General features: G+C 39.7%; 1 protein-coding gene across 3 annotated transcripts in view; it reads left to right on the top strand.

Moving 5' to 3' along the window:
- The first annotated feature begins 612 nt into the window (after nt 1-612).
- Nucleotides 613-22828, top strand: part of CAPS2 (calcyphosine 2) — a 33500-nt gene continuing 11284 nt past the window's right edge. Inside the window, exons 1-13 of one of the 3 annotated variants that reach the window (XM_076333147.1) lie at nt 613-647; nt 1668-1774; nt 3757-3803; nt 5104-5149; nt 5284-5403; nt 7464-7505; nt 9718-9891; nt 12328-12450; nt 17860-17927; nt 20277-20396; nt 21522-21596; nt 22529-22624; nt 22732-22825. In XM_076333147.1, the coding sequence (XP_076189262.1) occupies nt 1697-1774; nt 3757-3803; nt 5104-5149; nt 5284-5403; nt 7464-7505; nt 9718-9891; nt 12328-12450; nt 17860-17927; nt 20277-20396; nt 21522-21596; nt 22529-22624; nt 22732-22825 (1083 nt within the window). In that variant the 5' untranslated portion in view covers nt 613-647; nt 1668-1696. Of the gene's footprint in view, nt 648-1667; nt 1775-3756; nt 3804-5103; nt 5150-5283; nt 5404-7463; nt 7506-8726; nt 8877-9717; nt 9892-12327; nt 12451-17859; nt 17928-20276; nt 20397-21521; nt 21597-22528; nt 22625-22731; nt 22826-22828 lie in introns of those variants that run through there. The other 2 variants (XM_076333156.1, XM_076333165.1) reach the window with 2 other exon arrangements.

Genomic DNA, 22828 nt, shown 5'->3' with positions numbered 1-22828 from the left:
TGTATTTCTGACCCAGGGCTACAAACATTCACCGTGAGCCCTTTTGCTGCTATTTTGAAGTCCCTGATTTCAGCTGCGTGGGTCAGTTGAGGACACAAACCTGTGCAATGCGTGAGTGCCCAGGACAGGCAATTGCTGCGCCCAGCTTTCCTGTCGGCTGTCTGCCAGGGCCGGCTGGCAGCCGCCCCGTCCCAGCCAGCCTGGGGAGCAGCCCTGTCCCCTCCGGTGACCGGCTTGCAGGTGAGCGCAGGGAGAGATGTTCAGGCACGCAGCCGTACCCCGAATAGGATGTTTCCTCAGGGGGAATAGGGAATTCCCCTGCCCCGCTCGGTTGAGGCGGTATCTTGCGAAACCTCCGTGCGAAGCCTGGCTCAGATTGGCCCCTCCGCGCTGCTGTATCAGGCGAGGCCCCAAGGCGGGCGGAGGCAGGGGCGGTGCCGCGGGACGCAGGCGGCGGGCAGGTAGGGCGCGGGCGGCAGCCGCTCCTGCGCCTCAGGCGGCGGCCGGACAGGGCTGCGGCAGCCGTGACAAGGCGGGCCGCGGGGGAGGGCGCTCGGCGGGGCGCGGTTACCGTGGAGACGCATGGGAGCGGGCCCTTTCCGTCGGCCCTGCGCGGCCCGTCGCGCCCCGTCGGTGAGACCGCTGCGGTGAGACCCCTCCGGGACCCGGCCGGCGCCCTGCCCTGCCCTGCCCTGCCCTGCCCTGCTGGGGCCCCGGGCCTCTCCTGGGCCCTGGGGCCTGCTCCAGTGTGCTCCCGGGAAAATACATCCTTTCCGTGGAGCTGTCTCAGCCCATAATGTTTATTTCACCTCTTACAGCGTTGTTCTTTGTGATAAAGTTGTTTCAGTGTGTTAACCGTTAAATGCAACAACGCTCTCTTCCCCCTGTGCCTTCAGTTGGGAAGATGCTGCATTTCAGTAAGAGCCTTGAGGTCGTGCGAAGACAGCGGCTCTTCATTTTAAGCGCTCTGGGAAAGGGGGTATGGCTGGAAGGCTGTCCTGTCGGCCAGCAGCTGTGGGGCCGTCTCCGAGTAGGCCCTGCAGCTGTGCTTCTGCTTGGCAAAGGAAAGGACACTTGGGAGTTAAAACCTGCTCAGTAGGTACAAATGGGGTCAGCTTTTGTGGATGGTGATTTGAAAATGGACCGTCTGATTTCTGGGAAATAAATTATAGGCTTTTGGTTCAAAACTGGCTGGGTGGAAGGAGAAGCCAGCAGAGCAGGATATAGCATACTGATAAAACGTCACTCTGGAGCTCTTGGAGGTCAGCTGCGTGCCAGGAGGGTCTTCCTGAAAATACCTGGTCACAGGGCATGGTGCGGTTGGGAGCCAGGCAGCAGCTGTAAGTGAAGAGTAAAAAACATTTGATGTTGTCGAGGGGTAGCAAATCATTAGTGCTGCTATGAGAAGGTATCAAGAGAAGTGTAAGGCACAGGGGGAGCTAATTTGAGGCAAAGACGTAAATTTGAACAGGAATCTGGTTAAGCATTAGGAAAGACTATAATTAGGAGGTGCTGAAAAAGGGAAGCCAGCAACATTTCATAGCTTGCTGAAGACAATACCCAAATTATTGGTGATAGACACATTCTTTCTAATGCAGTAATGTTTATTTGCAGAAGTACTTATATAAAAATACATGATTTTCTCAGTAGCCTTTTCTGGTTTTCAGTTTATTCTGAAGGCTGTCATTGAATTTGCATGGATTTGGAAGTTAAAGGAGTTGCTGCATCCTCTCGAAGGCAGACTCAGCTGTCATCGAGGGGGAAGAAACGTCAGGTTTGTTAACGGAAGGCTTGTGGTTGTCTTCCTTCCTTACTTTGACATTTTAAGAAATATTTTAATCATACTTCAGAAGGTTTTTACATTTTACATTTCTACATTTTGAGGTAAGTTAGGTGTGCAACCCTCACAAGATCACTGTAGCAGAAACTTTCAGGCTAACTTTTGAAAACCTGATTACTACAAATATGATCTTGAATTCTGATGGCCATTGTTTTTATTATAGCTAAGGTAAATATTAATATTTTTAATAACAGTTGATTTTTCTCACACTGTGGACTTTATGCCGGTGAAATAAAGTTAATTGGTAATCTTTCCTCAGCCCCCAAGCACGCATTTAACTTCCCTATTTGTTGGATGACCTCATTAGGAATTCTTGGAGTTTGACTGCCAAGTTGCTGTTTTCCTTTTTTGTTTGATTTTGAATGAAAAGGATCTTTTGTGAATGATAGCATATCAATTTTATAATGTTACCTTTTAACCAGTCTTTTGAGAATGAAATACCTGTATACAACAACAACATTTGGGGCATTTAGTGTAGGTTGTAAAAGAAAAAAAATGCCCATTTTTCTCTAATCTCTCACCCCTTTTTTTCTTCTCTTTCTCGTCCCCCTCAGTTTCCAAATTTAGACTCCCTAGTCCATCTGATTCTTGGTGGCTTGCAAAAATATATCATAGATTAAAATTAGGTTGAAACTATGTGCTTCACCCCGTAAATGTAGACAGTCTTCAGGATGATTTTTGTTTCCTTTCTTCCTGATTCAATGACTTCTGGAAAAGGGATTACATTAAGACTTTACCATCTAGCATGTGGTATGTTCTTTATCTTATCACAGTTGAAATGTTACAGAAAAATTACACACTTGCGATTTAATGCATTGCATTTAGTCTTAAGAGTAAGACTAAATTGTGTTAGATCTCTTAACGGTTTTTTACATATTTGACCACAAGGTGGTGGTGTTTATTATATGCGACCTTCCTGGAAAGAAACTTTTTTCTTTTATTAAACCTGATTACCCTTTTTTGAAGGCACTAGAGGGTAGTGTTGCTGAACTGTGAACTTCTTTTTCAGAAGCAGGCTACAAGGGTGTGTGGCAGGAAAGGAGTTACAGTTTTGTGACTGCTCTCAAATCATGAAAGGTGTTAGGCCACCGCTGGAAATAGGATGTCTGCTCAATTCAGACTGTGATGCTGAGATCTCTGAGCTGAAGAGTGTGAAAACAAAGATGCTGGCCCTGGTTCAGAGCATCCACTTTTTTTTCAGACTGGGAGGCCAGTTGGGGGAATTGTTACTATGTGCTTGCCTCAGTCATACAGTCTTCCTTAGGGATTTGCTGTTGGCTGTTTTCAGAAAGCCACAGAGAGGCAGATGGAGCTTTGGCTCAAGTCTTTTCTTCTTCCTATGTTCTTGCTCAGTTGAGTTTGGAGATCTGTGTGGTACACAGCCACACAAAATAAACAGTGTGAGTACACAAGCTGCCTAGTCATCATCATGTGCTGCTATACTAAAGCTGAGATGATACATTTACACCAAATATCAAGGCTTCTTTGGGGTCTGAGCTAGTTCCATGTGAGCCAGCTGGCTGTCAGTAATGTGGTTTTGGTTTAAGAGTTGGCTGAGGGGTTGGTTCCCACCCAACAAGGACAATATAACCTAAAACCTTGTGAGCAGTGATTGTACAGTGTCTCAGAAACATGGATTATTTTTAATGCATTATTATACTATCTGGATTCTGGATTCTTAATGGCTGGAAATCTTTCTGTCACGATGAATATTCAGTCTTTTAGTCTCATGACCTGTAAGAATCAACTTTCAATGAAAAGTTTTTGTTTTGTCCTTTTGTTAGTAGCATCTCAATCAAATGTCAGACAGATACTTTGAGGCATTGATTTTAAATATTCCAGGGGAAGTTGAAAGAGAGAACTATGTATTTTAATCCTGATCCCTGTAGCTATGTAATAGTGCGTCATTCTTTTAGGGCTGGAGACCAGATACACGGGCTACTCATGGTCCTCGCCCACCAGAGTAAGTCTGCTTCTATTTCTGATCAGTTTGTTTAATTGTGCGTTATTAACACAATGCATTTGCATTTGTATTGATGTGCAACTCAGTGTTCCATGAAATTTATCATCATAGGTTTGTTTTCTATGACTTATATTTAGAGTAGAATATTTGATGCGTTATTTACATTGGAATTAAGTTGATTTACATTTGGTTGAGCTTAGCGGTAGAGTTGTACTCAGAGCTTTCATATTTATACCTGGTCTTTCTTGAATATTTTTAATATAATAGTCTGCCAAAAGAGAAATGCATTTTTTAACTATTGGCCTTCTTTGCAGGTATTACAGTAAAAATTGCAGAGAAACTGTTGTGAAGGGTTTTTACAAGCAATGGGAAATTTTGTACAGTGCTTATAAATTTTAAAACCTTATAGTGACTTCAGCAGATAAGCAACATCTGCTATTCCAAGAACCATGTTTGATAGTTTAGTTTTTTTTGTTTACTGAAATGCCTTACAGCCAACGTATCTTTCTATGTTATTTTACAAGTATGTGTGACCATGACCTTGGATTGTTCATATCAAAGTCAAAGAAATTCAATTTCTGTGTACCGTAAGTCATTCTCTAATGAAAAAACACTGGAAATTAAGGAGCTCTCTTATTCCAAGAAGTAATCTTGTTATAATCGGGTTGTTTGGAAATATTGGTGGTAAAATACAAAAAATACATAATTGCGGTGCTCCGGAGTATACCTGGCGTAAAGGCAGAAGGCACAGAGACGCTTTGATGAACTGGAGATGTTTTCATTTCTTGAAGCAGAATAAAATACTGAAGTATAGTTGGCTTCCACTGTGTTAATCTCTTCCAAAAAGTTTGGAAGGTTTGCATCCCAAGGAGCTGTTGCTTCCCTGTTGCTTCTCTGGTGACTGATTATAGAGGGAAGTTGACACAGGCCTGCTGTAGAAGATGGGAATAAGGAATCCCTGATTTATGCTCTTGTTGCAGCAGCTCCTGTTGGGGAGTGAAGAGAAGCCAGGATGGCCTTACTGGGAGTGAAGAAGGGCCTTGCAGGGGCCCTTTTTGGCTGCCAGGGTACTCTGCAACTGGGGAAGAGGAAAAGCTCACTGGCCAGTTCCTGAGCTGAAGCAAGAGGGGCTAATAGGGATTTGCCAAGTAGGCCATCTCCAGTTGGAGTGAAACTGTTCATAGCAGGGAAATTTTTGTGAAGGAGCTAGTAATAACAACAACTAATAGGCAGTTTGCTTTTACTGTAATTGAAAAATAAGAGAACATATTGCTATTAAAATCATTTTAACTTCCTGCAGGGTGCCATGCCTAGATCTAGGGAGGCTGGAAGATTCTGATGAAGAGGTAATTATAAATTAATTCTGTCTTGAATAGTTTTTAGAATTCATGTGTTGCAGGAGTTTATAAAAATATCACTCTGAGTATAAAACAATTACGATTGCTTGTTCTTTTTTTTCTTTTTTTTCCTGTAATTTTAGGATGGGGACTCTTACATACCATACAGTGGAAGTTATCCTCATACATGCCCTCTAGATTCATCTTCAGATTGGAGAACGTTATTACAAACGCCATATGCACAGTATCATCAGGCTCAACAGGTCAGTCTATCACTAGAAATATCTTTAAAATATGCCCCTTTAGCAGTAATTTAGAAAAGCATACTTAGCTTTATTATACAAGTTCTCTTTTTTTCTTTTGGTTAAACTTGTATCTTCAAGTGCTATTGGTGCAAAATATTTTTGGCATTTGACTTTTGTATTGGGTTTGCGTGGCAAGGTTTTGGTAGTGGGGCGGATACAGGGGTGGCTTCTATGAGAAGCTGCTAGAAGCTTCCCCTATGTCCAATAAAGCCAATGCCAGCTGGCTCCAAGACACACGCACCGCTGGCCAAGGCTGAGCCCATCAGCGACGGTGGTAGCCCCTCTGTGATAACATATTTAAGAAGCGGGGAAAAAAAACAAACTGCGGCAGAACAACTGCAGCCGGAGAGAGGAGTGAGAATATGTGAGAGAAACAACTCTGCAGACACCAAGGTCAGTGAAGAAGGAGGGGGAGGAGGTGCTCCAGGCGCCAAAGCAGAGATTCCCCTGCAGCCCGTGGTGACGACCATGGTGAGGCAGGCTGTCCCCCTGCAGCCCATGAAGGTCCACGGTGGAGTAGATATCCACCTGCAGCCCGTGGAGGACCCTATGCTGGAGCAGGTGGATGCCCGAAGGAGGCTGTGACCCTGTGGGAAGCCTGTGCTGGAGCAGGCTTCTGGAAGGACCTGTGGCCCCATGGAGAGAGAGGAGCCCACGCTGGAGCAGGTTTGCTGGCAGGAACTGTGACCCTGTGGGGGACCCATGCTGGAGCAGTCTGTTCCTGAAGGACCGCACCCCTGGAAGGGACACACGCTGGAGCAGTTCATGAAGAACTGTAGCCTGTGGGAAGGACTCGCATTGGAGAAGTTCATGGAGGACTGTCTCCCGTGGGAGGGACCCAGTGCTGGAGCAAGGGAAGAGTGTGAGGAGTCCTCCCCCTGAGGAGGAAGGAGTGGCGGAGACAATGTGTGATGAACTGACCGCAATCCCCATTCCCCGTTCCCCTGCAGCACTTGGGGGGAGGAGGTAGAGAAATCAGGAGTGAAGTTGAGCCTGGGAAGAAAGGAGGGGTGGGGGGAAGGTGTTTTAAGACTTAGTTTTTATTTTCTTATTATCCTACTCTGGTTTTGATTCGTAATAAATTAAATTAATTTTCCCAAGTCGAGTCTGTTTTGCCCATGATGGTAATTGCTGTGATCTCCCTGTCCTTATCTCGACCCACGAGCCTTTCGTTACATTTTCTCTCCCCTGTCCAGCTGAGGAGGGGAGTGATAGAGCGGCTTGGTGGGCACCTGGCATCCAGCCAGGGTCACCCACCACAACTTTTTACTGAGAAGCCTCTAGAATATTTCAAAAATCCTATTTTCTTATATACCTTAGCTCTTCTTTGTTGGTTGATACAGTCATCCTTTTCATTGTACTCATTTTTGAAGAGATATATTAATAGTTAGCTTTATTAACAATTTGTCAAAGCACCTGAAAATGTGAGGTAGCTTGTAACTTTGGTTTATCTTTCTAAACAAAGTGGAACTTACAAAAATAATAAAGATAAGATCGATAGTAGCCAGTAAGTGTATGATTGAAGACAAAACCCAAGTTTACAAACAGTAAGTGTTATTTCTATGGAAGAATAGTTACTTTTGGTGAAAAGGAAACTTTTGGAGTTACGTGCAGCCATTTCATAGGGTTTTTCTTAAGTCTCTTGTCTTTAAAACAGAACCGTGATGTTAACTTTGGAATTATGTTCAATTTATCAGAGCACTTTTATTAAAATTTCCTGATCACATCTCGGCATTTTTTTCCCCTGGATGACTGAGAAACTTAATCACCACTAATCGTAGGTGCTTTATAAGGAAAATCAGTAGTCCAGATGCTAACATTCTGATTTATAGTACAGTACAGCACTGTTCAGGATCAATATCCACTATAACAATTTTAAGAATTAATTTAATTACTCAGTTATTCCCTGAATGCAGGAAAAGTTTTCCGTTGAACTCTTATATCTGAATTAAATTTGAACAAATGAATGTGACAATTTATTTGATCATGATACGTATTTAATTTCTCTTTTCCTTTAGTTTAAACAGGTGTCTAGAAAATCTTGTCAGAAGAAAACAGAGGTAAAGTAGCTGAAAAAGTACACACTGACAAAATAACATAAGCAATTCAGTAGTAGAGTACTGAGGTATATGATCTGAAAATGTAATATGTTTTAGCTTCTTTTGTGTGACAGGAACTAGCTTATTGGAGAGACTATTTTTAATCTCCTGTCATTCCATCAGTATTTTGAGTGTTTCAAATGTGATAATTAAAGGGAAAATGCTGAAGCACTGCAAACAGTAGTCTTCTGTTTGTAGTGCTTATATATTCAAGAGATTAGATATCTAGAACTTTAAACTAATTCAAGAAGAATGCTACCTACATGATTATTTTCTGTCATAATCGTGCACCAGACATTATCATTGTAAAAATCTTACTAGTAGTAGTACGCTTTTATTTGGTCAGGGTGCAGGAAATAGCCTAACTTATCAATGTTACCTCTTTTTGGAAGAATTGGAAAATATACTGTTTAAAAATCCATTATTTCAAAAATATTTAACTTATGTAAACCTAAGAAATACTCTAATGAGTGTGTTTAAAACAGAAGTGTAGCTAGCGGGAAAAACAATTATTAATTAATTTGTATATAACCTGTGCCCCTTGAAACGAATTAGATAGCAACTTGTATGGCAGGACTCCAAATTGGTTGGGGCTCAAGGTGAACCTGCCAAGATCATAATTTTATATGTTTCCCTATATAACCAAATGGTTTCTCAACTTGAAAAAAAAATTGCCTTTAGATAAAAACTGAAATGGTTAAGTGGTTTTTTTTTTCTTAAATAATGGACTAAGAATGCACTACTTCTCAGAATATCTATGTGCCCAACATAACTATTTATGCATGTCTTAAGATGTAACTGTAAACAGGTAACTACAGATAGGTTATTTTCCTCTGTACTGCTTTGTAAGTGTGCAGTGCAAACATATTTGAGTTGTTATACTCTTTTTAGGTCTGGATGCCTATAATTTCACCACTTGCTTTACCTTTTTTTAAAATATAAAGTTCATACATATAATTCTGTCTAGCTGCAGGAAGGCTAACGGAAGGTTGGTATGGCTTTATCTGTTTCTCAGGGTCTTTCTCCCTTTCTTCTCTGCTTTCCTTTATCTCTTGTTGCTTCCTTTCTGCCTTCATTATGTCTTAAATAGTGAACAGCTGAATGTGCAGGGATGTATCTTGTGTTCACTTACACTCTTTTGCTCTCCCTCTCTCTCTCTCTCTTTTTGCCTTTTTTTTTTTCCCCTTCTTTTTTGTGGAGATTTTCAAGCAGTTCTAAAATATTTTAATGTATTCCTCTGAGCGGCCTTTATTTCTGCACTGCTTGCTTCTGGGGCCCTGACTGAGCATTCCTTTAGCAAGATATATTCCAGCTTCTTCAGTAACAGACTGTGTAAGTAAATCGTCCCAAAATAGGTCACTTTTGGAAGAATAATTTAAATATAGTCTTATCCTTCAGGAATTAACCAGTGAAGGGATGTGGATCCTCTTTTGAAAGGGAAAGCTGCCCTTTCAAGAACATAAATCTTCTGGGTTTTTGAGAAGTGGTTTTCTAGAACAGGACTGTTACACTACAGTTGCAAGATGAGATGTGTCAAGTAGGGATGCTAGATAAGGCCGTCTCAATTTTGTTAGCGTTGAAGGAATATCACTTAAACATTGAAGGTGTTAGTTATTCAGGGAGAGAAAGAAGAATGGAGTCTTGGCCTTCTGTCATTGCTGCTGTTTCTACTGATCCAGCCACAATTGTGTAGAGCACTGAAGAGGACGTAAAGTTAGGAAGGTACTTAGCTGGCTTCACAGCCTTTTCAGATGATGTTGTTCTGGGGAAGGAAGTCCCAGTACTAATACTTATCTGCCATCCAAGAATATTAGAACTTCTGATCGAAAAAATCCATCAGCCCATTTTCAGCCATCCAAAATCAAATGTCAGAATTCCCATTTTAGTGATCTGTAACATTGTCTTATAGGACAGAACCACTGAATATTGGCTTCTCTCTTTAAAAGTGATGCAAAACCATTTGGCTGTGTACTTTTTAGGTTAAAAAATGGCAGAATATGAAGAACTCAATGAAAATTAAACCTGAATATGCAGTCATATTTGCATTTTTCCTTAATGTGAAGCATAGTGTCAAGCAGTTTCAGAAGAAGTTATACTGGATGGGAATATGATAATGCTGTTCTCATTCAATAGCTCAGCCAGAGGCTTTTATATTGATTATTCTTTGCTTTAGCATTCTGTTTTGGAGCAGAAGACAGTACCAGAAAATCTGCCATCCCCAACAGACAGATATAAACTGAAGTATCGTCAGTATGAAGCAGATATGAAGGAAGAATATAAGCAGTATTCTCAGAGAATTGCAGAAAAGAGAAAAGACCACCTCCAGTGTCCAGAAGCTTCAATAAAGGTAGCTGGCAAAGAAGTAATTGCATTTTTAGAAAGCAAATATATGCCGGTATTTGGAGAGGTTTGCATGTGTGTGTAATTAGCTTCTTCCATGTTTTTATTGTTAAGAAATAAAAATATGTGTAATTTCAGCATCTAATGTTGAGTAGGAAATAAAATATAGGAAGCTTGTTTCAGTTGTTCCAGAGTGAGAAACTGAGGTGCTCTGAGAATCTAAGTATGCTTGTATTCTTTGGTAAGAAATGTAATGTTTGCCCTCATAGTGCACCTCTAGCCTGAGAATGAAGATTAGCATGGTTGATAGGAAGGAGTTTGCAGCCTAAGAAGATGAGAGATAGCGGGAAGATCTTGGTAAAATGTTATTTCCAAATACAGAAATGCAGTCAAGCTTTTTTATTTTTTAAATATAGAAGTATATTAATTATTATTCTATTCAATTATGACTGTATATAGGACTTAAAAAAGGAAAAGTGAAAGATGTAATCTATACCCTAGAGAACTATTAACACTGAAAATGGAAGGGAATATGGGGTTAAAATAATGAAAAAGCTATTATCTGTACTTTTTGCTTTGACGTTGTATAAGATCCAGTACAGTTGGACTGCAGAGTTGGACTGCAAGCTGTATTAATTCTGCCAGGTTTCTTTTGTGTTTTTAAATTAAAACTAAGATGAAAACAAAGGAAGATCAGTGGAGAGAAACTGGAAAACAAAGGGGCGAAAAAAACCAACTTTCCTCTTGTTCTGGAAGAGATAGTGGAGAAGGGTTGTTGCACAGAGCAAGATACATCATTGTAGGTGTAAGGAAACAGGAGACACAAGTAAGCAACAGCTGTGAGGACTGGTTGAATGCTAGATTGCGCTGAGGGTAGGTGACCATTTAAGAATCTTAATGAAAAGTAAAGTATGCAGATGTTGAGGGAACATATTGTGCTCATTGCTTTTCAGAGAAAAGGTTTGTGATGAATAACAATGAGTTTACTGATTTTACTTGCTTAATGTTCAGTAGAATGAAAAGGGAAGGTCTTACATAAGACAAAGATTATATTTCACATATTGTTGTTACCATTTTACACATATTGTTGATAGTTTTAAAGAGGTTTTCTCCTCTTATAGTCACACTTGTAGTGTTCAGATAAAACTTGGAGAACCTGCAAGTACCTGTAAGTAAACATTCTGTGAGTGAAACAGTTGAGTGAAAAAAAAACAATTCTGTTATTTTGTTTAGTTTTATGTTTGGTGGCAGTTAAGATTGTCAGTTCTGGGGATTTCCTGTAGTATTACTTTTTTTTTTTTTTTTTTTTTATTATTCTACTCTTATGTACCGGTCTGACACCATTATGACATCTGTTTTCCAAGAAGTGACTCCTTTATATGCTGTACTGCAAGCTCATGAAACGGGTATTTACAGGAGCAGCCGAGTTAATCTGAAACTGAAGAAATAGGTGGCAAGTGTATACTGGGAGAGAAAAAGCAGGACTCGCTTATTCTGGTGATTTTGGGTTCCAGAAAGATACTTGCTAAGCACTAGAAGCCATGTGTGTCAGTTCTTATGACAGATTTTAATATAATGTCTAGCAGAACAATTTTCTGTGTTAGATATTATCACTACCTGATTAAATTAATAAATCAAAACCTCTTTAGATTTCAAGATACTTATTATTTTATCTGATTAGTGGAGCTTGTAATAACTTTTCTTCTCTGAAAAGAAGCTGCTCCTAGAGGAGCATAGCTAACAAAACCTACTCTTTTGATTTCTTTCCCATATTCCCTCCTTCCTGACTTCTGTAAACACAGTCTCCTTTGTCAGTTTTCTTTATATCCTCCATGTAGAAGATATTTCCGTAATACCCTCAGACTGATTTACAAGTATGTTAGACCCAGTTTAAAAGTATGCTTTGGCTTTTCCCTGTCTAGACTGTATTTAACTCCTTTGCTGGTCAAAAAGCAGCATCTCTGCAATGGTGAACTTTGAGCTATATGCATAACGGCAAATCCGCTGCTTTCTCCTGGCTGTTCTTGAACAGAACAGAGAAAAGATGAGCTCTTGTCTTCTTCAGAGAGGTACTAACAGTCTGCCTTCTCTGACTTGCTGCTGCTATTTCACAAAGCTTGCAGGAACACAGTATTTCTGAGATTTTTTTTTTTTTATTTCAATATGGTTGAAAGCTGGTAAGTATTCAGAAGCTATAAGGAAAGACTAGAGAGCAAGATTTGTAAGTTCAGTTTCTGTAGAAAGCTAGGCTTAAAAAAATTCTTTATTTTTTCTAATTAGCGTGAAGTAGAAGAAGTAGACACTTTAAAAAATGAAGAAAGAAAGAAAAAGACTTTTAAATAAATTGTTGAGGAAAATGTTGTGTGTGGGGATTTTGTTTGTTTGTTTGTTGTTCTTACAATTAATTTAATTTTATTTATGAAAAGAATGTATTTTTGTATAGGGTACACAGCTTGAAGATGGACATAATGACCATCTTACAGCTCTTGATGAGAAAGCTCTCCTGCAACAATGTTACACAAGCAAACCCTATAATATGCGGCACAGTATAAGGAAATCGGAAGCTGTAAGTATTTTGGCTGATATTATGCTGTTAACTGTCTAGAGTCGTAGAATGACTTCCCAGATGTTCAACAGAAGCCTTTGATGATTTGGTCCTAGTATGTAATTGCACCCATTGAAGTCGTGGGAGTTTAAACATTTGTTTCAAGGAGAGCTGAAATGAGCAATCCAGTGAGCATTTTTTTTATATTATCTGCAATACTTGTATTTTATGCAGTAGTGTATATAAATGAGAATGCAAATTATGAATAATAAATACAAATATATACATACAACTAAGATTAACTGAGTGACTTGTGTGAAGCTGAGTATAGTGTTACATTTCATCTGTAGCTTGTACCTGAGCCTGTATTCCATGATCCATGGAGTCCATGATTCCATTAGCTCTAACTCTGACTTGTTTCTAGAGTAAACAGGCTGTTTTCCCTCATTAACTCCTGAAATGGAGTATGTGATGAGAACTGGCTTTGTAAGCTGTGTGGGCTCTGCTGTGGGTATTAGATCGGGTCAGCCATGGCTTTCGCTGAGTCTTCCAGCTCCAAGGCTGGAGCTTCTACAGCATCTCTAGGCAACATCTTCCTGTGATACACTACTCTCCTTGTGAAGAGGTTCTTCCTGTTATCCATACCGAGCCTCCCAAGGCTCAGTTTGTAACCTTGGCCTCCTGTTAAACTATTGGCCACTGTAAAGGAAAAGTTTGGTTCTGCCTTCTTTGTATCTTCTCTTTGGTTGTAGGATGTTTTCAGAATGCCTCATAGCTGCTGCTTCTGCAAACTAAACAAACCCAAGCTCCCTTAGCCTCTCCTTTCAGTTGCTTTGGCTCCGATCCTCTGTTAGATCCTTTCCAGATTCCTCTCGTCTGTATTGATCTTGGGAAGGAGGGAGCCCTGAAAAATGGGAACGAGTATGACCTCACTAGCATGCGTAGAGGGAAATTAAAACTTCTGTTATATGGACGGACCCAATATGTTTCTTTAATTTCTTACATAGACATAATTTTTATTCTTTTTAGGACTGAACAATAGGAGTCTTACCCATCTAAGGCTAAGCCTTGAATTTAGGATTATTTACAATGAAGAACAACCTTGAAATTTGATATTGCATGATTCAGTATTTGCATATCTCGTTAGGTCGTGCAGAGAGGAAGTGAGAAAGGCAAAAGCCCAGCTAGAACGCAATCTGGCCGCTGTCGTTAGAGACAACAAAAAATGTTTTTACAAATATATTAATGACAAAAAGAGAGCCAAGGAGAATCTCCATCCTTTATTGGATGCAGGGGGAAACATTGTCACCGAGGATGAGGAAAAGGCTGAGGTACTCAATGCCTTCTTTGCCTCAGTCTTTAACAGGCAGACCCGTTATCCTCAGGGTATTCAGCCCCCTGAGCTGGAGGACAGGGACGGTGAGCAGGATAAACCCCCCATAATCCAAGAGGAAGCAGTCAATGACCTGCTATGCCACCTGGATGCTCACAAGTCTATGGGGCCAGATGGGATCCACCTGAGAGTGCTGAAGGAGCTGGCAGAGGAGCTCGCCAAGCCACTCTCCATCATTTATCAGCAGTCCTGGTTAACAGGGGAGGTCCCGGGTGACTGGAGGCTTGCCAATGTGACGCCCATCTACAAGAAGGGCCGGAAGGAGGATCCGGGGAACTACAGGCCTGTCAGCCTGACCTCGGTGCTGGGGAAGGTTATGGAGCGGTTCATCTTGAGGGCGCTCACAAGGCATGAGCGGGACAACCAGGGGATCCGGCCTAGCCAGCACGGATTCATGAGAGGCAGGTCCTGCTTGACCAACCTGATCTCCTTCTATGACCAGGTGACCCGCCTAGTGGATGAGGGAAAGGCTGTGGATGTGGTCTACCTGGACTTCAGCAAGGCCTTTGACACCGTCTCCCACAGCATTCTCCTAGAGAAGATGGCAGCTCACGGCTTAGACAGGTGGACTCTGCGCTGGGTCAAAAACTGGCTGGACGGCCAGGCCCAGAGAGTTGTGGTGAATGGAGTTACATCCAGTTGGCGGCCGGTCACGAGCGGTGTTCCCCAGGGCTCAGTTTTGGGGCTGGTCTTGTTCAATATCTTTATCGATGATCTGGATGAGGGGATTGAGCGCACCCTCAGTAAGTTTGCAGATGACACCAAGTTGGGCGGGAGAGTTGATCTGCTCGAGGGTAGGAAGGCTCTGCAGAGGGACCTGGACAGGCTGGATCGATGGGCCGAGGCCAACTGTATGAGATCCAACAAGGCCAAGTGCCGGGTCCTGCCCTTCGGCCACAACAACCCCATGCAGCGCTACAGGCTTGGGGAAGAGTGGCTGGAAAGCTGCCTGGCGGAAAAGGACCTGGGGGTGCTGGCTGACAGCCGGCTGAACATGAGCCGGCAGTGTGCCCAGGCGGCCAAGAAGGCCAATGGCATCCTGGCCTGTATCAGAAATAGCGTGGCCAGCAGGAGTAGCGAAGTGATCGTGCCCCTGTACTCGGCACTGGTGAGGCTGCACAGGCTCGAATACTGTGTTCAGTTTTGGGCCCCTCACTACAAGAAGGACGTTGAGGTGCTGGAGCGTGTCCAGAGAAGGGCAACAAGGCTGGTGAGGGGTCTGGAGAACAAGTCTTATGAGGAGCGGCTGAGGGAACTGGGACTGTTTAGCCTGGAGAAAAGGAGGCTGAGGGGAGACCTCATCGCGCTCTACAACTACCTGAAAGGAGGTTGTAGCGAGGTGGGTGTCGGCCTCTTCTCCGAAGTAACAAGCGATAGGACAAGAGGAAACGGCCTCAAGTTGCGCCAGGGGAGGTTTCGACTGGACATGAGGAAAAACTTCTTTACTGAAGGAGTGGTTAAACATTGGAACAGGCTGCCCAGGGAAGCGGTTGAGTCCCCATCTCTGGAAGTATTTAAAAGACGTGTAGATGAGGCGCTTAGGGCCATGGTTTAGTGAGCATGGTGGTGTTGGGTTGACGGTTGGACTCGATGATCCTAGAAGTCTTTTCCAACCTTAATGATTCTATGATTCTATATGCAGAATGATGGCCTTCAAAACTAGTTTTTGAAGGTATTGTTGAACAAAGTTAGCATTGTAACTTTCTCATGGAATACTAAGTCATGAGAAGTTTTATGAGATTGTAAAGCAAATAATTATTTTAATTTATTTTGTTTGCTCATCACTATGCACTGAATTTTACATCATTGCAAACATTTATTTGATTTCTAGTCTGGTCAAAGTGAACGTGGATGTTGCACTACTGAGGTCACTATTCATTTTCATGATAAGAAAATCTTTTCAGAAAGTACTTTTATGAAGAACTTGAAGAACTTCCTGTTTGTTATTTTTAGAATAAATTTTAAAATCTATACTATAGGGTGAAGATAATGGAAAAATTTTTGAAGTATCGTTAGAGTAACTACTTAATGCTAAATCAAATAAGCTGAAAACACTGAGAAAGGGAGCAGTGCAGGACCACAAAATAACAGGTACACTGCAGCTGGTATGCTTTAAAAGGAAGCCAGCAGGCATCTGAGCAAGGTGTCCTGGGGACCTTTAGAAGCACTTTTGTTAATGATTAGCACTCATGTTTGCACAGGCTGGCTGTCTCTTTCTAGGAGTATCTCTTAGGTTCTCTCGGGTTCAAGCTTCTGATAGTGGTAGGAATAATGGAAAAAATTGGAAGTAGTAACTGCATACATATTAATTCCATTGGGTGTACGTTGCCTCAATTGTAGGCATTTGATTTTAAGGTGTTGTAAAAATTTGCTTAAGAATACACAATGTTAAAATTTCCTTTTACTGTAATCCTTACCAAAAACTCTAATGTTAAAGTAGAATTTGTCTTAATTTTTCTGTAGTTTGGGATGAAAGTTCCCTTATTCAAGACAGATTATAGTACATGTGTGATTGCCCATAGATGCTATATATAATAAAATTAAGTTTTTTTGGAAGAAGGTTGGTTTTCTCTGAATAATCATATTTTGTGAACAAGAGTTACTACTTTTTAACTACTGAGAGCTGCTGCAAGTTCAATGTTTGTCTCAGCAATTTTGTAAATTCATAGTAGAGCTTTTGCCTAAGAGCTGAATGGAAGATGTTCCATGGAAGAGCACATTTAGTGACTTAGTATTCAATTGAAATTCAAGGTGTAAGGTTTATTTTTTTAAAATCAGGTTCTTTTCAGCATGCTAGCTTGTTTGGCTCTATAAGCTGGGGTCCATGGAATATGTTGTGTTTTAACAAACAAACCCCCCCCCATCTCCTATAATTCAGAAATCTTTTAAGGCTTAAAATCAGTTCAGAATCAACACCAGCTGGTCTGGTGTTACATTATTTATTTGGGTTTTTTGGTTGGTTTTTTTTTTTTTTGGCTAGTGCAAATCAGTATTTACTTGAAGGTTGTGAATTATACCCATAACATCTCTGTGGAATTAGGGATTATCCCTTACAGTTACCTGGTGTCTGGGAACCAACTTTCAGTTCTTCTTCAGCGATGGGAAGGCCTGATCTAGATAGAATTTGGTTTGCACACAAGAATTGTGTGGAAAAAATAACCAGTCAGAAAAATATCTTAATTCTTCAGTTTCAGAATACCTACAGAGTTGTCAAAAAGGTTGCGTAAACCCCCTCAATAACAATAATCTCTGTTTTCTCATATATAAAAATTATTTTTTTGGGAAAAAAGGCAAATTTAAGTGCAGTGAAAAAGTTCAGAAATCTGGAAGATAAAAAGAAGAGAGATGCTGGGGCCTGGTTGTTGCCAGTGGCCTCCATGCTGTCCTGGGGCATCCTCTTTGCTTTGGTTTCTTTCTATGACACAAATGATGATCAACGCCTGAGCACTTTACAGTGAATAGCACAAGGTTATGGTTCAGTGTTACTCTAATAAAAATAATAATAATATCATGTTAAGTCCCCTTCCCCCTTAGGATGATCTTTCCTGAAAGGTTTTTCAGATTGGCCTGTCTCAGCAGAAAATTATTGTGGCATGCAGCAAACAAAAATTGTGCATTGAGACTAATTCTTAAAAGCATTTTTTTGACTAAATATTGCTGGAGGTAAAGTTTCATTCTCTGAGCTGGAGCCTGTCTCAACCATGAAACCTGGAATAGTGTGAGTTTCCTCAGGCTCTATTGTACTTACAGAATTTATTGGAAACAATACAGAGATAAGGATGCTGTCTGTCAACAGAAATACTAGAATTCATATTTATTGACAACTAATATGCATAGACGATTTGAGTGCGTAGCAGAGAATATTATTTGTCTATTTGTTGTGCAAATAGAACTCTTCAAAAAGATGAGGGGAAAAAAAGATTAATTGTGGCATTGGTAAGATTGTGACCTCTAAATGCTATCTTAAAGGGTAATTTATTATTCGAAGTGTCTGGTGTTATGTATTTCATTTTCTCTCAGTCAGTCTTTCATTGCAGGAGGATGTTGCTGCAGAGAGGAGAAAACAGGCTGTAGTTGAACAAGTGATGGTGGATCAATTATCTAGGTAAGTGAATTTATAATGTAAAATTTCAGTTTTCCCTACAGAAGAATTTAGATCTGTGAGTGTGTGGCTTTTCTTGCCTAGGAGGTGTTTTGATCTTCTCGTTCCAAGTCTTATGCAGTCTTATGTAGTGTTATTATTTGCAAAAATTCTTTAAATTAGAAGTCTTTTTAATTTAAATTAAAAGATCAGTTTAAAGTGCTATGTGTAAGATCAGTTTTTTCTGAGAATAATTTTTAATTTTATAGTTGAACCTAATTAAAGAGCTTTACAATAGCATTAGTTCTCAGAAATAACCCTCTTGCACGTCAGCAAGATATATGGATGCCCGCTGGTACAAATTACACTTCTTCAGAATTTATTTTATTTTCTAAGAATCTTAGTTTTATTAATACTCCTTTATTAATATTGACACAACATCCCTCTGGAGTAAAGGAGTGTTATACCAATGTTGGGCAGGTAGGGAAAAAAGGCACAATGATGAATCAAGTTGAACAAGGTTGTACAGGAAGGCTCTCCTAACTTCATTGCTATCCCTTTGGCTCCAAGGAAGCATTGCTTCTATGTAGAAAGATCCCTTTATATGTTAAGGGGAAAAAAAGGTAACTTACAGGTAAAGCTGAGCACAGTAAAAACATCTTTCCTTATTATTATTCCCATAAACTTGTTCTCATTTTTAAGCATGCTTTAATAATTCAGGGGTTTATCCAAGTTGTCTGGTTATGGCAGTGTAGGATGCTGCAAGCTAGTGTAATATAGTTTCATGTTACCTTACACTTGCTAAAAATTATCTGTGGATAGCTCTAGATTATGTTGCATTCTGTGCTTAGTTTACAATCTCTGTAGTCATCTGTACTGATATTATAACCCATCAGATCTTAAGACTTTGAGGTTGAAATGTTGTTGCACTTCTCCATTTTATTTTTTCTTGGTTTCCGTTCCAACTGCAGTTTAAATGACTTATGTTGTTTAAAAGTGTATTAATGCTTTTACACTACTTAAAAGCTGAGATATCAAGAAAGTTGCATGAAGGAAACAAGATTGTACTGAAACACGATGTTAAATTCCAAGTGTCATTGTAGCAGGATTAAAAATATGGAAGTGTTCAGTGCAGAATTTTCAAAGAAATGCTTGTCCCATGTTGTAGCTCTACAAAGATGTAGGTGAAGCAGATGATTACAGAGATTGTCTTAAAAATGCGCTGGTTGTGTTGAAGTGTTTCAATCCTACTGATGTTGGATTAAACATACAGGTTTATGCATCTTGGATCACGGATGTTCATTCTGTGCTTAACCTCCTTCAGCTGCTTTGCCTTATTTTTTCCATGTATTCCTTCTCCTACTCTGAATGAACCCGTCTGTTGACAATGTCAAAACAATATTCAGTAGTGCTGCAGCTGCATCAGGATGAACTTTTAATTTAAAAAATCTCTCTGTTTATGTTCCAAATATAACTGTGCCGGTACAGCCAAACAAATTGGCATCAGAACGCAGGATGTTAGTCGGGGAAGATTAGTTCAAAACTGTTGCATGAAAAAAATCTATTAAAGGAAACACAAAGGTGTTTTGATTTTTTGGTTTTGTTTTTTTTTTTTTTAGTAGAGCCAATCTTGCAGTTAAATCAGTGTAACTGATCTGTGCAAAGATGGATCTGCATAGATCAGAGAGTAAGTTTATAAAACTATATTAGCTGTGCAAAATTATTTTTTCCTTCTGATTATGAACAATTTCAATAACGCGAAAAGAATCTAATGTGTTTTTAAAGGGTCTCTTCTTTTCTTTACTTGTTAAACTGATACAGAGAATATCAAAATGTTCAGAAAGCAGTTCATCTATTTCTTGTCTGCTTGATGGGACTTTGAGATCCTATGGGCTGTGGAGTGAGTGCTTTGGGAGAGGAAGTGCCAATGTTTTTGTTGGATGATGTCACTGGCCAGTATAGTAACTACTGTCACTGATTTTGGAGGGAGCCATGGATAAAGAATATCACTGATGGAATATTTACAGAAATAGTGGAAATGAGGAAAAAAAATGCCTTTGTAATCCTAAGATTTATTTTATATATACATATATAAAATATACTTTAAATAATATATCTATACATGTAAAGTTACTACATAGTAGTGCACTGCCAGAATATTATTGCATATATTTGATTTTCAGTAATCGACTTCAGAATTTTTAAAAACAAACAAAAAAATAAGCCCACAAATTTATGCAAGCTTAACGGATAACTCCAAGATTTTATTGCTGTGTTATTCTTGGGTGTTTTCTTTCCCGAGTAAGAACATGTAAGAACTGAAATTCAAACTTACTGATAGTCAGAGGGCTTCTCCCTGCTCTTTCTGGTCAGAGCTGTTATAAGTGACCCGGAGCAATCCACGCGTACTGATGTTTACGAAGAAGCTCATGGACTTCCGGGACTTGGGACAGCACCAATGCGTTTTAGAAGAAGAACGCTGCATGAAACGAAGTAAGTTTTCTCTAGCGGTCATTTTTTTTAGAAATACACTTTCTGCTGTATTTTTTATTATTTTGGGCTCTGCGAAGTCTGTTTGCCTTTCCAGATGTTTTATTTCTGGCTTGGATCCACCAGCTTCATGTGAAGCCTTTTTTGTAGACTCCCCATGCTTATAATTGCCTAGTGGGACATTTTATGTGGATTGTCTGTGTATGATTGCTTCATAGAATTTATAAAACCTGGGAGAACATTCTTAAGCTTATATTGATATTGTTCATCACAGGGTTTTGCCAGCCTTTTCTGAGCTGTTGAATGCCTGCAATCTTGTCATATCCTTTTAGAGTTTCCTATCCTGAGGTGCATAAAATTGCATAAATATGCATCCGTAAATGCTAATGTAGATCTTCACAATATAATCATACTTTTCTTTCATGTTTTGATTTCTGCTGCAATAATTAACCATATTGGCATTTAAGTGTCATTCCTGGCCTGTGAGCATTGAAATAGTAACTCCAAGGGCTTAACAAAAACTGAGAAAACATTGTGATCCATAAAATTAAATGAATCTGCAGGTCCGAGTTTTGTTCTGTTAATCTTTCTCAACATGCAGGCAAACATCTCTGCTTTGCGCATTTTAACATCCTGCTCTAAAGTCTTTCTCAACAAATGTCATCTTTGTATTCTTAAAAAAAAAAAAAAAGGCAACAAAACCAGTCTCAATCTCTTACACCCATCACATGGACAAATCTCCATTTCTGGAAGTAGTAATATGGCCAATATAAAATATCTAGGTGGGTAAAGAAGCCCCAACCTGGGTATTTTTGCAAGAAAACACAGCGATTGGTGGACGTATGGTGAATAGTAGAGGTTTAATCCTTGATATAAGTATATGTAAACAAAATTTCCCATTCATATCTGTGCCTTCTGTGAATGTACTCTCATATTATATAATTACAGAACACCTTCCACATTACAACTCTGAGTTGCTTTCTAATTCAACTACGAGGGATCATCTCCTCAGCCAGTTGCCAAGGATACCGTATTTCACATTTTTTGCTGTTTTGAAACAGTTGATTTTTATGTAACATTTCTCTGTGAGCTTATAGGTATCATTAACATGCTGCATTGTTTTCACAGAGTAAGGACCAAATCAGGATTAACTGAAAACATGCTCTCTAACAAGCTACGCTTTGATAGTAGGATTATATCAAGGTAATCACAAATTTTGTGAAGCTTTTCAATTCTATGAATTTATCAATGATGTTCTTTACCCTCTTGAAATAATTAATTGCACTGAACCTTTCTGTTCCCTATCTTTAGAAAAGAGTATGTGCTGTGTACACACATATATATGTATATATACATATATATATGCATACAAGTATAATACAAATTTTGACATGGCTGATGGATAGTGGCTTTACAGTCCCATTGTACAGTGTTAAGATGCATAAGTTACATTACCATCATACCCATAGCTCTGTGCAGGACAGTTAGCACACGGGCTGTGTAAAATTTTGCTCTTAGCCGTTGCACCTCAGTTGATTAAAATTTATTTTAGCGTTGTCTTAGTATGTGGCAACCACTGTGGATGGAAAGGATGGCTTTGTGTCTTGTTTGTAGCTCCTTACATATTAAACTTGCAGGTTTAGGGCATCCTTGAAACTGTTCTGAATTGAGTAGCGGTGACATAAATGTATTCTTCAGCTCTGAAAGTGGCGCTTTTCTGAAGCAGTGAGCTGTATACTTGTTAGACGTAGCTGAGGATTCAGCCACATAGCTTCACATACCATAGCTTCATATACCATAATGAATGCAGTAATCTTGGTGTAAGTAATCTTTAGTTAATGAGTGAAAATTATATTGGTATACTAAAACATGAAGCCTTGAAAGGTGTTTTTGACATTATGGAGAATGGAATATTGCATTAAAATACGTGTCCAAATCCAGAAGTTGAATTCCATGGTGGTGTAAAGAAAATAGTCAGATACCTCTTTCAAATAAAAAGATTGTACAATATGCATTGTGCAATGTACATTGAAAATAAAATGCATATTCCAAAATAGGAATGTTATTTATGTTTGGGTTGAATTGGATTTATATAGATGCAAAAACATAAAGGTGCTTTTCAATTTTCCTTCTAGAAATGGTCGCGATGCTTGTAGAGAGTTGATTGGATTTTTTTTTGCATGTGACAGATCCCTTACTGTGTATGAATTTCGACAGTTTGGAAAAAATAGGTAGGATGAATTACTTTTTTAAAAGGTTTTAGAAAACATCTTCTACTGTATCTAAGAAACTTAAATCAATTTAATTGTTTTAATATCAGTTTTGAATTATTTCACAGAACAAATGCCTTGCCTTTCATTCAGAAGGGAGTATATCAACATCAGCGTGGACAAAAGAAGGGAAAAGCTTATGATCTTAGTGACTTCTATATTGTA

The sequence above is a fragment of the Aptenodytes patagonicus genome, chromosome 1 (genome assembly GCF_965638725.1).
Source record: "Aptenodytes patagonicus chromosome 1, bAptPat1.pri.cur, whole genome shotgun sequence".
Taxonomy (NCBI): domain Eukaryota; kingdom Metazoa; phylum Chordata; class Aves; order Sphenisciformes; family Spheniscidae; genus Aptenodytes; species Aptenodytes patagonicus.
This window is presented reverse-complemented; position numbering and strand designations above follow the sequence as displayed.